General features: G+C 48.4%; 1 protein-coding gene and 1 long non-coding RNA gene across 5 annotated transcripts in view; one reads left to right on the forward strand and one right to left on the reverse strand.

Moving 5' to 3' along the window:
* The window catches only part of HIPK2 (homeodomain interacting protein kinase 2), a 208278-nt gene extending 195200 nt beyond the window's left edge, over nucleotides 1-13078 (reverse strand). For 3 of the 4 annotated variants that reach the window (XM_061165907.1, XM_061165906.1, XM_061165904.1), the window contains exon 1: nucleotides 12899-13077. In XM_061165907.1, the coding sequence (XP_061021890.1) occupies nucleotides 12899-12917 (19 nt within the window). In that variant the 5' untranslated portion in view covers nucleotides 12918-13077. Of the gene's footprint in view, nucleotides 1-12898 lie in introns of all 4 variants that reach the window. The other variant, XM_061165905.1, reaches the window with a different exon arrangement.
* Nucleotides 1075-12571, forward strand: LOC133072540 (uncharacterized). Its single transcript, XR_009696760.1, has 3 exons — nucleotides 1075-2800; nucleotides 6552-6640; nucleotides 11737-12571. It is a non-coding gene; the product is annotated as an uncharacterized LOC133072540 (long non-coding RNA).
* Nucleotides 13079-13574: the final 496 nt, after the last annotated feature.

Raw genomic sequence — 13574 nt, forward strand, 5'->3', positions numbered from 1 at the left:
TTGTTGTTGTTGTTGTTCAGCTGCTAAGTCATGTTCCACTCTTTGTGACCTCAAGGACTGTAGCCTGCCAGGCTCCTTTGTCCATGAGCTTTTCCAGGCGAGAATACTGGAGTGCGTTGTCATTTCATCCTCCAGGGGGATATTCCCCACCCAGGAATTGAACCTGCGACTCCTGCACTGCAGGCAAATTCTTTACCACTGAGCCACCAGGGAAGCCTGGTCTGCCTCTAGGACCAGATAATGGTCATACCCCTTGATCTAATAATGTTTCTTTGAAGAGCCGATCCTAAAACCCAGACACCCCTTAATGTTACCCCGAGTGACACTGAGGAATGATTCAGGATAGAAGAACCAGAAACAACTTTAACATCTGGGGAATGTTACGCTAATAAAACTACCAATATTTTCCTCAGTGATTTCTTTGACAGATTCTAAACTTAGAAATGTCAACCCCTCTGGAGGTTTAATAAATACCACTTCTGTTTCCTCCCAGCTTTCTTTAAAAATGGATTTTTTTTTTTAATCCACTGATAAATTTTACCTTTCTCCATGAAAACGCAGGCTGCTTCAGGGTAGGGGCGCTCATCTGTTTCATTCATTGCTGCACTCCTGGCACCTAGAGCAATCCCTGGCTTCCTGAATGCGCTCAACAGACTTTTGTTGAATTTAACATTTTAATCACACAGAATTTATGTTGGTATAATGATGTGAGGTGATACCATCCGTTGAGACTTTTCAAATTGCTATCATGCGGTCCCGTCCCCATTTGCTAAATCAGGTTTCCTTTTCCCGACTGCTTCGTGGAAACTCCTTCGTCATCTATTAAATGCATGGACACCAGGGCCTTAAATCTGGAGCACCTATTCTGCCCACTGATGGGGCTGTCCAGTTTCATGCCAAATCTGAAGCTTTATGGTTTGGCTTAACACATGGCAGAGCTGGTTCTTCCACTGCTCTTATCTTTCAGACCTGACTGTTCTACGCGCCCACCACCTTCTCTTTCAAGAAGACCAAAACGAATCAGTGTTTCAAATTTTAAAACATTTATTCAGGTCCTGATTGAAACAAAGAACACTTATATTCCGGGGCAGAACCAACATATTTACAAATTTCTCTTATCAAGGAAGGGACTGGAAGGACTTTCTGCTTTGCAGCCAGAGCCCAGTGGACAGGGGCAGGGGCTCTGAGTCCAGGCTACTGGGGGGTGGGAGGAGCCAGGGATGGGGGTAACCTCAGCTCAGCCACCTGGGAGCGGTTGAACCTTCCAGTACCTCTGGAGTGTAACACAGCGGGGACATAACCTACCCTGCTGCACTACTACAAGGTGACGATGATTTAATAGAACTGAAGCCTGAGAACAAAACTGGAACTTCCAAGGGCTCTGTAAGTATTAGCTGTTATCGTCTTTCCCTAACTTTTTTTCTCAGTAAGATTATTCTCAGATCTCCGTTTTAGCTGCTCAAAGGGGCTCATGGCTTGGCTGCCCTGAACTATACCCTCCTCTGCGCCAGCTATCAGACTAAGAGCTTGACACTCAGCATCTCATTTGCTTGACACTCACCATCTCGTTTGTTCCTAATGGATGGAGAGGGGGCGAATGGGACAGCAGAGTGGGGGTGGGGGAACGGGCGTTTGTGACTTCAATGCTCTAGAACCATCAGCCCCCACCGTGGCCACCCCTGCTCCAAGAAGGATCCCAGATCCTTCCTACTGGGGATCCTCCCTGCTGTATGTTGCACCCCTCCAACTGCCCCTTGTGGAGCTGGGTGGCTGCCCAGTCAAGTCAAGAACACTCCAGTGTCAGGAAGGCTCCCGCCCTGGCTTATGAGATCCTGGACAGGTTAGTTAGTCTCTCTAAGCCTCAATTTCCTCTTCTGTAAATGGAGAAAATCATAGCGCTGTTTATGTCGATTAATAATAATAATATATTGTTACTGGGAGACATACCTGCCCATTCAATTCTGGGGTCCCAGCACTAAACTGAATGAACTACAGACTGACCAGCTCTGGAGAGAGAAGAGGAAGTAGCCCCTGCATGTACAGATGGGTCCCGGAGAAGATGGAGCCTCATCCCTCCCAGAGTTGAGGCAGGAAGGCTGGAAGCTGGAGGTTGTCTCAGCTAGGAAGGGAATCAGAGCTGCAGTCAGGGCTCTCTGACTCCCACCAGCCCAAGGCAAGTCTCCATCAAAGCAACTACCATCTGATTTTAAATACGCACCGGACTTCTCATTCTGAATGCATTTCTCTAAAATTGGGGCTCTCAATTAGAAATGCAAATTCCCGAGCCCCACCCCAGACCTACAGAAACGGAAACTGGGAGGGTGGGGCCCAGGGATCGGTTTTAACAGGCCCTCCAGGTGACTGACAGTTCCCAAAGCTGGAGGAGCACTTCTCCCAAACAGCTCTCCCTCACAAATGCTCCCCAGAGAGAGGCCCAGTGTCCTGCTCTTGGACCCTGACACCCACGGGAGTGTAACGAGGCAGACACACGGCCAAGATATACAGAGTCGGGGAGGGAAGGAGCCCAGCTGGCTGTGGGCAGGTGAGTCGGGGAGGGAAGGAGCCCGGCTGGCTGTGGGCAGGTGAGTCGGGGAGGGAAGGAGCCCGGCTGGCTGTGGGCAGGTGAGTCGGGGATGGGAGGAGCCTGGCTGGCTGTGGGCAGGTGAGTGGGAAATAATAAGCAGGTGGAAGCAGAGGGGTGAGATGACATCAAAGGGGAGGACAGAAAGAGGAGCGGCTGCCTGTGTCAGTGGCAGAGACAGACAAGAGGTAGGAGCTGCGGGATGCACTGGGCTCGCTGGTGAGTTTCACTATGGAAGGAACAGACTTTCCGCAGCCAGGAACAGGAAATGGGGCAGTTTCATCAACCCTGCTTTATGGAGCAACCCTAAGTAGAAGATCAAGGTGGAGGAGGGAAAGAAAGGAGCAGGGTGTCCAGTGAAGCAATCGGCAGCCAGGACTTTGTATAAACAGGAAATATTGTCGGGTCGCCTTTGTTGCCCAAGCTTTTATAAGCACGGCTCTCACAACAGGGCAGCAGGGCTCCAGCCCTGAACCCCATACTTTGCAGGCCTCAGCCCCACCCCTCCCCAAGGACAGAGGTGTCCCCAGGTTCCCCAGGTGCTCTCCCAGACCATGCTCTGGGTCCCTGGTAATCCCTGTCCAAAAGACCTCGCGCCTACTTGCAGGCCTTCCCAGGGCAGGTCCCTTCCCCAGGCAGGGGACCGAGCAGGTGGCCAGGAGGCACCCCGAGGTCCAAGGGGATGTGGGGGTGGTCGTAGGCTGGACACACAACCCAGGAACTGGTGGGCTGCAGGCCGCCCTGCACCATCGCCCCAGGATTCCCCAATGTCAAGTCAAGCCAACCTTTCATGTGAAAGTCTGTGTTCAAATACTACGAAGCATTACTCGTCAGGATGGAAGAGCTCCAAGGGAGGTGCGGGGCAGCATAAGACAGAAGGCCACCCCAACAGGACTCGGTCTGGGGTTAGAATGGCATGCCTGACAACAGGGATAGGGGTCAAGTTTGGTCAGGTCAAAGGGAAAGGATGACTTGAAGCTCAGTATTTTTTTAAAATCAATTAATTTTTTAAAACTTTATTCTGCATGTGGCGCAGCCTGTGGGATCTTAGTTCCTCAACCAGGGATCAGACCCAGGCCCTCAGCAGCAGAGTCCTCACCATTGGACCGCCAGGGAATCCCCAACATTTTTTTTTTTTTAAAGCCACTTAAGGACTTGAAAAGTGCTCTGAGGTTCTGTGAAACCTCTCACAATGGTATTGGTTTCTCTTCTGTGACTTTGTGTGTGTGTGTCTTTGTTAATAAGTAGCTGGAGATGACAAGCTGAGAATTTGCTCAGGGAAACAATTCCTGACAGAAGGCCCTTTACACACTGGTGCTGAAGGCACATGGCCTGCTTTCCTGGGGGTGGGAAAGAGCCCTCTGAGATGGGCTCAGGGAGGCACTGTGGGCCGCAGGGCACCCAGGGGGGCTGGAGCCTGGGACCCCCCTCTGGACTGGGGGAGAAGGTTTGTGGTTCTGACAGCCCTGTGGGAACCAGCCCGGTGGAGCTCCCACGGGCTGTGCAGCCCAGCAAAGCCTCACTCAGCGGCTGATGTCTGGGAGTTTCTGTGCCCACGGCTGGGGGAGTGTGCTGGGGGGGCGCCTTACTCTGCCCCCGCTCCAACTCTCAAGACGATGCAGAGGCAGCCTCTTCTCCCTGCTCTGGCCTCAGTTTCCTCAAGTGTCTAAGGTGGATACAAGTGTGCGAAGACTTCCCTGGGGTTATACTGTAACCCAGTAAGATCCTGAAATACTGTGATGCCAGTATAAACTGCGAGAGAGCCTATAAAAAGAAGAGATTACCGAGAAAGACAGAATAAAGTCGACCGGTGCTATCTGAGGAGTATTGGTTCCAGGAGCCCAATCTCCTTGTACGCACCAGTCCTTTATGTAAAAATATGTAGCATTTGCACATAACCTACATTCATCCGCTTGTGTGCTATAAGTCAGCTCTAGATTAGTTACAACATCAAATACAATGTAAATATTATGGAGATAATGGCCAGGAGCACAACAAACTCAAGCTTTGCTTTTCGAAACTTTCTGCAATTTTTTTCCCAAATATGTCCAATCCGAGGTTGGCTGACTCCACGGATGTGCAAGCTGTGGATATAGAGGGCAGACTGTAAATATCATGGTACTGCTAACACCAGCAAGCTTCCCTGGTCCCAGATCACCGCCAAATGGGCTGGGGAGGAATGGGGAAAGGAATAAATATTCACTGAAGCCTCGGGTCAGGCATGCTGCTTGGTGCTCTACCGCGCTCTTCCGTGTGACCGCAACAGCAACCCAGGTCCCTCACCACTGTGCATACACCTTCCCCTACACCACATGGCTCGCCCTCCGGCTGCCTCACTCCCTCTGTCATACCTAAGCCAGGAAAAACTACCTTGTTCAAGAATCATTTCAATTATATTAGTCCCCTTCTCGGCACTATAAAATACCTCTCAAATTAGCACCCGTTTTAAAAAGCCTTTGGACAACTGATCCCAAACACTTACCGATCTCCTCTGCTGGTCTATTTTGTGCTTACCACTCCAGCCAAGCAAAAATGACTTTGCAAATGAATTCCATTAGGCCCTCTGCTTGTTCACCTGGTCATGCCAGCACAAGCGATGTGACGGCTTCCGCTGTCACTCCGGGTAGGACAGCCTCACTTATCTGACATCTTTGGAAATAAGGTCGAGCCACAGAACTGGTCTATATGAATTAATTCCCCTCTTCCAGGAACTTAACTCTTTAAGAGGCCTTAAATCCTTTTGGGGGAATAAGTCACGGAACAACTAAATGAAAGAGTTTCTTTATTTATAACCATTTTCTAATGGAAACATTTCTGTACCACATGAGAGACATTCCCAGTCTCACAACAGAACAGAACAACCATCGATTAACCTCTTCCTGACGGTGCAGGTCATACTCATTAATGAGTCACGGTGATCACAGGTGCACTGGAGCTGAAACTCTACCTGTTTTAGCAGTGTGTGCTCCCACCAGCCCCGCCCACCATCACAAATTTCCTCGAAATTTACTCTCCTGCAGAAACTCCTTCTATCAGCCTGGATTCTAGTGCGTGGTGGACACAGAATTCTGCAGGGTGTAACTTGCTGCCTTTCTACAATTTCTGCAAAATTTCAAGAACTTACACACTTTTTTTTTTTTTTTTTCTGGTCAGAGCTCTATTAATTCTTCATTAGAGAAAAAAAAAAAAATCAAAATTCCACAACTACCAACAAACCAGAGGTTCCCAATTGCTTTACCATATGACTTTTGAAAGGACTCCAGACACACATATCATTTAAATCTGCTTCCCTGATGCTATGAAACTAGAAGTTCTCTATAGAACTGACATGATAGATTACTTTTATTATGTAAGTCCTTGGAAAATCAGCCTTTTATATTCAACTCCATAGGTTGAATCAAAGGGTAATATTGATATAGAGGAAAATGGTACCAATAGAGGGGGAAAAAAAAACCTCACTGCAGCATCAGGATGCAGTCTGTAACTAAGTAAACCCAAAGTGCCATAACCCAATGTTATGGCAGGTTCCAAAATGATCTTTCATTGAGGACAGACAGCACAACCTGGGGAGAAAATCCCTTGTCCACTCACATATTAAACCGCATTCTTTCTGTGACAATGAAGGTTTTATGAAGTTTACAACATTAGCACATGCAACAGTCAATCAATCTTAATTCTGCTTAAACACAGTGGCATTTAATTAATCAGAACCTACTAGAGCAAAAGAAGTTAGGCAAGAGTTGCTAAAACAGACCACTTTCAAAAACACTACAAATCTCCTCAACGCTGTGTTTAGAAATAAGTGACTGGAAAACCACACAATTATTTTGCAGTTTTAAAAGTCTGCTGCTTTTTTAAAAATTGGCAACTATTTCAGTAGCTTACTTTCTAATGGTAAAGTCACCCATCAGAAAATCGCAAATTGAATGACGTTGCCCATCACATCTTTTGTCTTTTCCATTGGCCCTAGATCAAAGATGGAGGGATACGAGCTACAAGTCTGACTTGTAACCAGTGTCATGAACACCTCACTGACTTGTAGAGAACCTGGAAAAACAGGTATGGCTTTGGCTGACTCAGAACCTCTAAAGAATCTGACAAGTGTCCTTTCTAAGCCTGAATGAACCAATACTGCATCAAATTTTCAAGATTCTTCTGAGCCCTCTCTCCTCTTCTTTCGAGAGTAGTTCAACTTTTTTTTTTTTTTAATGACTTATGTCAGCCGCATTCTGTATGTAGGATCTGTTAAGTAAGGTTCTAGAGAGCTACAAACAGAAGGGTGAAATTCAAAGGGTCAAACAGAAGATGGCCTTGTTAGGGTGAGGGATGGTTAGACACAAGTACATACAGGAAAAATAAAGATCAGAACCGAGGGGAGAGCAAGCTAACTAACCAGTCCAGGGCTGGTGTGACAAAAGTTATTACTTAGATATATTAAAAGGAAGTGTCAATTCAACAAGTATTTATGAAGCACCTACTAGGTCTAGGAACTGCATGGCTACTACAGGGGACACAATGATGACTCTGACCTGATTCTTGCCCTCCAGGGGCTCTCCGTGAGGCAAGAACCCTGAAGTAAGGGGACCATTATTACAGAACTGTGTCCAGCTTTGATCACCACCATTTTTTCTGGTTTTGTGGAGAAATGAGAACTCTCAGAGGGAGAGGACCCAAAACAGGCTCTGTGAGGAAAAAGCAACCGTGACTCAGTTACTGCCTTCAAGTATATGAAAGGTTTCAGAAAAAGGAACTGAGTAAAAGAGAACAGGTTTGAATGACAGCAGACGAGATCTCAGGCCGACCCAAGAGTTTCTTGATGATCAGATTAACAGAATACTGGAATTGGTCACTGAGGGAGTTCCTAGGGTGGCCTTTTCCTGGAAAAAAAATTTGTGGGTGAACAGACAATTCCAAGTCACGGCCATTCACCTTCCTGAATGCAAGAGAGAGAACTCATTTCTCCTGAGGTCCTCTCCTGTTCTGAGATCCATGCTCCCACGAGGCGGAGTTGGTCTTCTTCTTCCACAACTTCCTTCCTTGAGAGATCTACAGAGTGACCACCCAATCTATATCCCCACCAATAAGTATCACAAAGCTACCCGGAATTAAGGATCTCAGCCAGGCAGCAAAGTCAGGAATTCATTCTCCGACAGCCATGTAAGATGAATAGGTCCACTGGTGCTAGAGCTGGGGACGCCAAATGCCAAAAACAGAAAGTCTCCAAGTGGCATGTGCAAATCAGAAATGTGGTGCATTTACAAAGGTATAAAATGTAAGTAATGAAAGAGGAAGACGGAATCTTCTGCAAATTAGAGATGGTAATTTCCAGGGAAATTTCTAGGAGATTTGTAATAGGTATTTTCTGCATTCAGAAGTACTTTTTTGATCCCAAAGAAACAAAATCTTTCTAGAGAAAATAAAGAAACGGAGGTCTTCCCTTTATACCTCAAGAAACATGAGCATGTAAGAATTAAGAACTGGTTAAAGTTCTTAAAGGCACACACATAAAGGCATTCTATCTTGAGTCAGACCACGGTTCAGCTCTTGCTTAGTTTTGATTTTCACTTCCCATCCCCCCTGAACTCAAGGACAGGGACCCCACACAAACATCTGTGAAATGGATATTCTAAAGTAGTACCCTGTCTATAAAGTGGGGGTGAAGGTATCTACTTTGTGGGTCTGTGAGGCGGACAAGTGGGTCAACGTAGGGAGAAGGTGTGCCACAAACTAAGCCACAATTATTACCGTGAACTTCAGGCATCTTGGCTTCTTTTAGAGGAAAAATAAAGACCTTCCTATATTCCAGGTTTTCCATTTTCTTTCTCTGCCTCCAATCCTCACCCTTCTCAATGCAATACTGCCACACGAAATGGAACTATTACGATTTGGGGCCTTTCAAGTTCATGCTTCATCGGATGTTATATAACATCTGCTGGCATTATTCTGAAACTCGCCTTTGACAGCAACCTGAAGAGCTTGAATTGTCATCATAAGACCACCAGAAAGCACTGGCAAATGACATGTTTGGAGAACAATAAAAAATGTTCACGTATCATACCCTTTTGAGCATTGCTACTTTGTTCCACTCAAAGGTAGTTCCTTCAAGATCGGTCTCTACGGAAGGAAGGAAGGAAGAAATAAAGAAACAAAAAATAAAATATGAAGAATATGAGCAGCTGTAACTTGCAAAAAGCATCAAAAAAATCTTTTGTAGGAAAATCACATTAGATGCATGGATCTAGTCCCTGGCTCATGGTCGGGTGGGTGTCTCCCCTCTGAGGCCCTTGGTAAGTAAGCCACCTCGGGGCGCTCCCTTTCCTGGCTGGCCGTCTGGGTTACCAATGGATCCTGATAAAGGGCAAAGATTATCTTTCACACTTTGGGATATTTTCCCAGAGGCACAGCTGCAGCCCCTGAAACTCAGTTCGAACAGTTTATTGCTTCATTTTTAGAGCTGCAGAGAATGTGCCACAGGAGAAGAGAAATCTTCTACCTGAAACCAGCAGAAGCTCAGTGGGAATAAAGACTCTGGAAAGGTCACAGAGAGGGTCAAAAAAGGCTCTTTCTTCCCTGGCCATAGGGGGCTTATTGTTGCTGGTGCCCAAAATGGAAAAGGAATGGCAGGAGATTAATAATTGAAATGTTGCTATTATTGGTTTTCTAAACTATTTGTGGCTTATTCTTTCCCTGGAGTCATCATGCCTGTAAGCAGCTCAAAAGATAGAGGGATTTAACATGTACTAAGAAAATGCCTACTACAGCCCAACGCTTTACATATACTTGTTTCTAATGGAGCCCTGAACAATCGAATAAGGCTTTGAAAAGAAGAAAAAAAGAAAAAAAAAGCTCAGAGAAGTTAAGTACCATGCCCAAAGCCATACAGCTAGAGTCAAAGCCCAGGCTTCTCTGATTTGCATATTGTACCACACTGTCCAGGATCAGGGATTAAAATTAATGAGCCTTGATTCACTTCTCAAATGTGGTAAGAAGGAAAACAATATTTATACTTACTCATTTTTAAAAATATAAAACATAAACACAGGAAAAGATATTTCTGAACATGTGTCATCAAATTCTTTTAATGGAAGATGATTCAGAATCCATTTCTTGGTAGGTGTCTTCAGGCCCATCTGATGACAGACTTTGATGCTACAGTTTGGGGAAGTCTGACTGTATGAGCCAACACTAGTGGACAAGGTACAAGCCCAGGGAGAGTAGAATACAATTCAGGGTCCTCTAATTTAGCACCTGTGGCACTAGAAACCTTTGTGGTTGGCCTCTGCACTACAGGTTGGAAAAAGCCTTGCTAAGCAAGTTGATGGAGTAGACATAACTGCAAGGAGAATGTTTAACCTTCTAAAGAAAATAAACCTTTTAAAAGAAGTTTAACTTGATCAGTACCAAGCCATTGAAAACTAATATGCTATTTAGAAGCCTATCCTTAAAAGCAGGCTGTGGAAGGCTGATGACACTTTCCTATCTGTTAATTTGTATTATCAAACATACCCTGTTTCAAACAGATCACTTCTCTCTAAATACCTGGCGGTTCAGAATGCTCCACTAATGCACTCAGGCCTTTACATCAAATCCTAGCCTGGGGCAAATGCACCCTATTTAAATAAATGAATATAGCCCTGAATTCTGGCTTAAATGCCTCACCTGTCATTATCCTTCTTCTGAGAAGAATCCAGGGTTCAAATCTTTTAGTAGTGTGAAAACTATCAGAAATCGCTCTTGGAGAATTCCACAGGAAAAGCCCTGCTCCTCTGGGATACACACAAGGAGTCCATGTGCTCCGACTGGGATGTGGTAAAAATCAGGTTCGCTAAATCCAGCGGGCGTTGCCAAAGAAGGGAAAAAGGAGGTCATTGAAGTTTTAGAGGCACTCATCACAGGAAGTAAATGTGGGTTTCGCAGTGCAATGCCTGATTAGAGGGGTCACCTGTCTGCTTCAGAGCATGACCAACAGTTGCTTTCAAAAAAGACCCAGGCCTGAGCTCAGGCAGTGATGCTGGACTGGTTCACAAGGGGTGAGGAGGAAGAGAAGAATTACAAAGATTCGAAGAAACTCTCGCAGAATCAAAGGACACAATGCCCAGGAATGATCAAGAGAGCACGCACACAAGACCGAGGGACCCAGGGGTGGCAGAAGTGGCCACGTAGGTCAGCTGGGACACAGAAGGCTGGCTTGCAAATAAAAAAAGTGAGCTCCAGACCTTTGAGATCTGAGATTATGCTTAAACCACAACATCGTACACACCCACAGGTCTTTATCTGGTGTCATGCGCTAAAAGAGCACTGTAGGAAGAAGCGGAGTGCCAAGTCTTAGCCGCAGGGGGATGGCCTACATTCCGTATGGATTTAGAATGAAAAGAACAGGAGGGGAACAGCACGGTTCCCAGGACGGCTTTCTACAAAGTTGACAAAATACATCCCAACCCACATACCCAGCCCCTTGAGAAAGGGAAAGCAGCCTGTTTTACTATAGTTCTGAATTCAATGCCAAGTTCCTTCTCCAATGCTCACCCTGAGCGTCCAGCAGAGGGAGTCTCAAAGAGGTACTTAATAAAGAGAAAATTGTTTCATTTTAACACTCCATAGACAGTGGGAGCATTGAATGTAGCCCCCTCCCAGAGACTCAGAGGAACAATGAATGCCCAACTGGGTCCTCCTAGCATGTTCACACAGCAACCGGGCTGGCTCCATTCTGCGTGGTGGAGTGATCAGAAATTTTGTTTTGTTTTGTTGAATGGTTAAATGGACCTTGTGTTCTTCAGAATCAAAGAGGAAAGCCCCTGGAATAACATCTCTCTGTTGCCTTCTAAACAGGCCCCTTTGTTTCTAAGAGAGTCTGAAAAAAAATATTTACAGTCCATAGGTTATTTACAGCCTCGTTACCCAGGGCCTGACTGGTAACTTTATTCCAACCAGAAACCTAATTCATTTGGAGCTCTGGAACTAATAACAGATTTTCTTTTCAGATAAGTTTTTTTTTTTTTTCCAATCTGCCTTTATAACAGAGATAAAACTATTAATGCGTTCCCTGTCTCACTGGCCATGACTGTTCTCCGGATTTATAGAGGATTAAAACCTCTCCCCTTCTCTCCATTCCCGCACAAACCCTTGCCTCCTCTCATTTGCTATTTCATCCACAGGATATCTGAACAAAACCGAAAGAAAGCCAGATGGACTGACGCTCAAAGTATGTAAAGGCTGCTACTTCAATGATTTCATGAGAAAGACATTTTCACGAGGAAAATGACTGAAAAAAAAAAAAAAAATCAGACACCCTTTGGTTCAAAATCCCTCCTACTACAAGCACACACACACACACACACAAAAAACACATCGAAGTGTAAAAACTTAGTTGATTCCGGTTTGATTTCTGGCTGGAAGCTGACAGAACTGACTGAAGAGAAACGAAAGAGAGGGGGACTGCAGGGGAAACGGAGTATTTGTGCCTTCCGTTCTGGTCTTTCTTCCTAAAGACAGACGAGAAAAAGGACCCAGCGCCAGGTGAAGAAGGTGCACCGCGCAGGTTTACCCAAACCGATCGAGACCAGCGTCTTGGCAGCCTCCCCGACTGGAAAACCTAAACTACATTTTCCCTTACACACGCTAATGCGGGGAGATTTTCGCCTATTTCATTGTTCTGCCTGGCTCTGAAATGGACTTTTCCTCTCTGCCCCCCTCTCATCACCTAGCCCCGCACATTCCGATCCGACAGCCCCCCAAAATCTGAGGCTCGCGAAGAATAAAGGAGTGTGTGTGTGTGTGTTGTGTGTGTGTGTGTGTGTGTGTGTTGGGGGGTGGGGGGTGTGGAGGGAAACGGGAAAGGAGCTGGGAGGACGGAGAGTGGAAACAGATCACCCTAAAGGTAATTTTCTTTAGTGGCGGGGGGTGGAGATGAAAAGCTACACCGCATCACCTTTATTTCTTACAAATAAATAAAAAGCACCGTCACGGGTCTGTCTTTTTCCCGGCGCCCCCTCCCACCCAATTTCTTTTCTTCGGCCAGTAGCCCACCCTCGCACACCCCCCCCACCCCACCCCCCCGCCTCTTTCTCCACCCTGGGAATAAGATCTGTTTGATTCCGGATCCCGGCCGATCGCCGGGCGACGGAGGGGGTGGCGGGGAGGGGGGCGGGCGACCGGTTCGAGCCCCGGGGGTGGGGCGCGGGGGCCGGGCGCCGGGGGTCTGCGGGCCGGGGGTGTGGGGGTGCTGCCCGGCGCGGGGCCGCGGGCAGAACAAAGCTCCGGGGGCCGGACGGCCGGGCGGGCGGGGGTCGGCGGAGTCGGCGGGCCGGCGCCGCTTACCTTCGTACACGGGGGCCATCGGGGCCGGGGTGTCCGCGATTCATGGCAACGGAGAAGGGATCGCGGCGCGCGAGCTCGGCCCCCCCAGCCTCAGTCGGAATCTGCCATCTTGAGCCTGTGTCTCCGCTCTCGGCGCAGCCGGGGCCGCCAGCGCCCGCATCACCGCCTCACTTGGCCGGCGCCGGGGGAGGGGGCCGGGCGCCGCCGCCGCCGCCGCCGCCGCCGCGGCCCGGGCCCTGCGCGGGACTCCCGGGGGCTCCGGGGGGCGGCCGGGCGGGCGCAGCGGCCGAGGCCGAGGGCCGAGCGGCCGCGGCCCCCGAGCGGGTCCGCGGTGGGGCGGGAGCCGGGGCGGGCAGCGCGCGGCCAGTCCCCGGCCGGGGCTCAGCTCAGCATGGCTGTGTGTGTTGGGGAGGGGGGGGCTCCGGCAAAAGTTGCACGGGAGGCGGGGGAGGGGCGGGAGGAGCCGGGGGAGGGGCGGGGGGCGGGGGGCGGGGGCGGGAGCGGCGGCCGAGCGCGAGCGACGAGCGAGCCCGGAGCGCGGAGTCCGCGCGCAATCGAGCGCCGATGGCACGGATGCGAGGCGGGGAAGGCCGAGCGCAGGGCAGGAGCTGCCGGGCCGGTGCGGGGAGGTGGGGGGGTGGGGGGCGGATCCCGGGAAGCCGGGGAGGTTAGGCGG

The sequence above is a fragment of the Dama dama genome, chromosome 18 (genome assembly GCF_033118175.1).
Source record: "Dama dama isolate Ldn47 chromosome 18, ASM3311817v1, whole genome shotgun sequence".
NCBI lineage: Eukaryota > Metazoa > Chordata > Mammalia > Artiodactyla > Cervidae > Dama > Dama dama.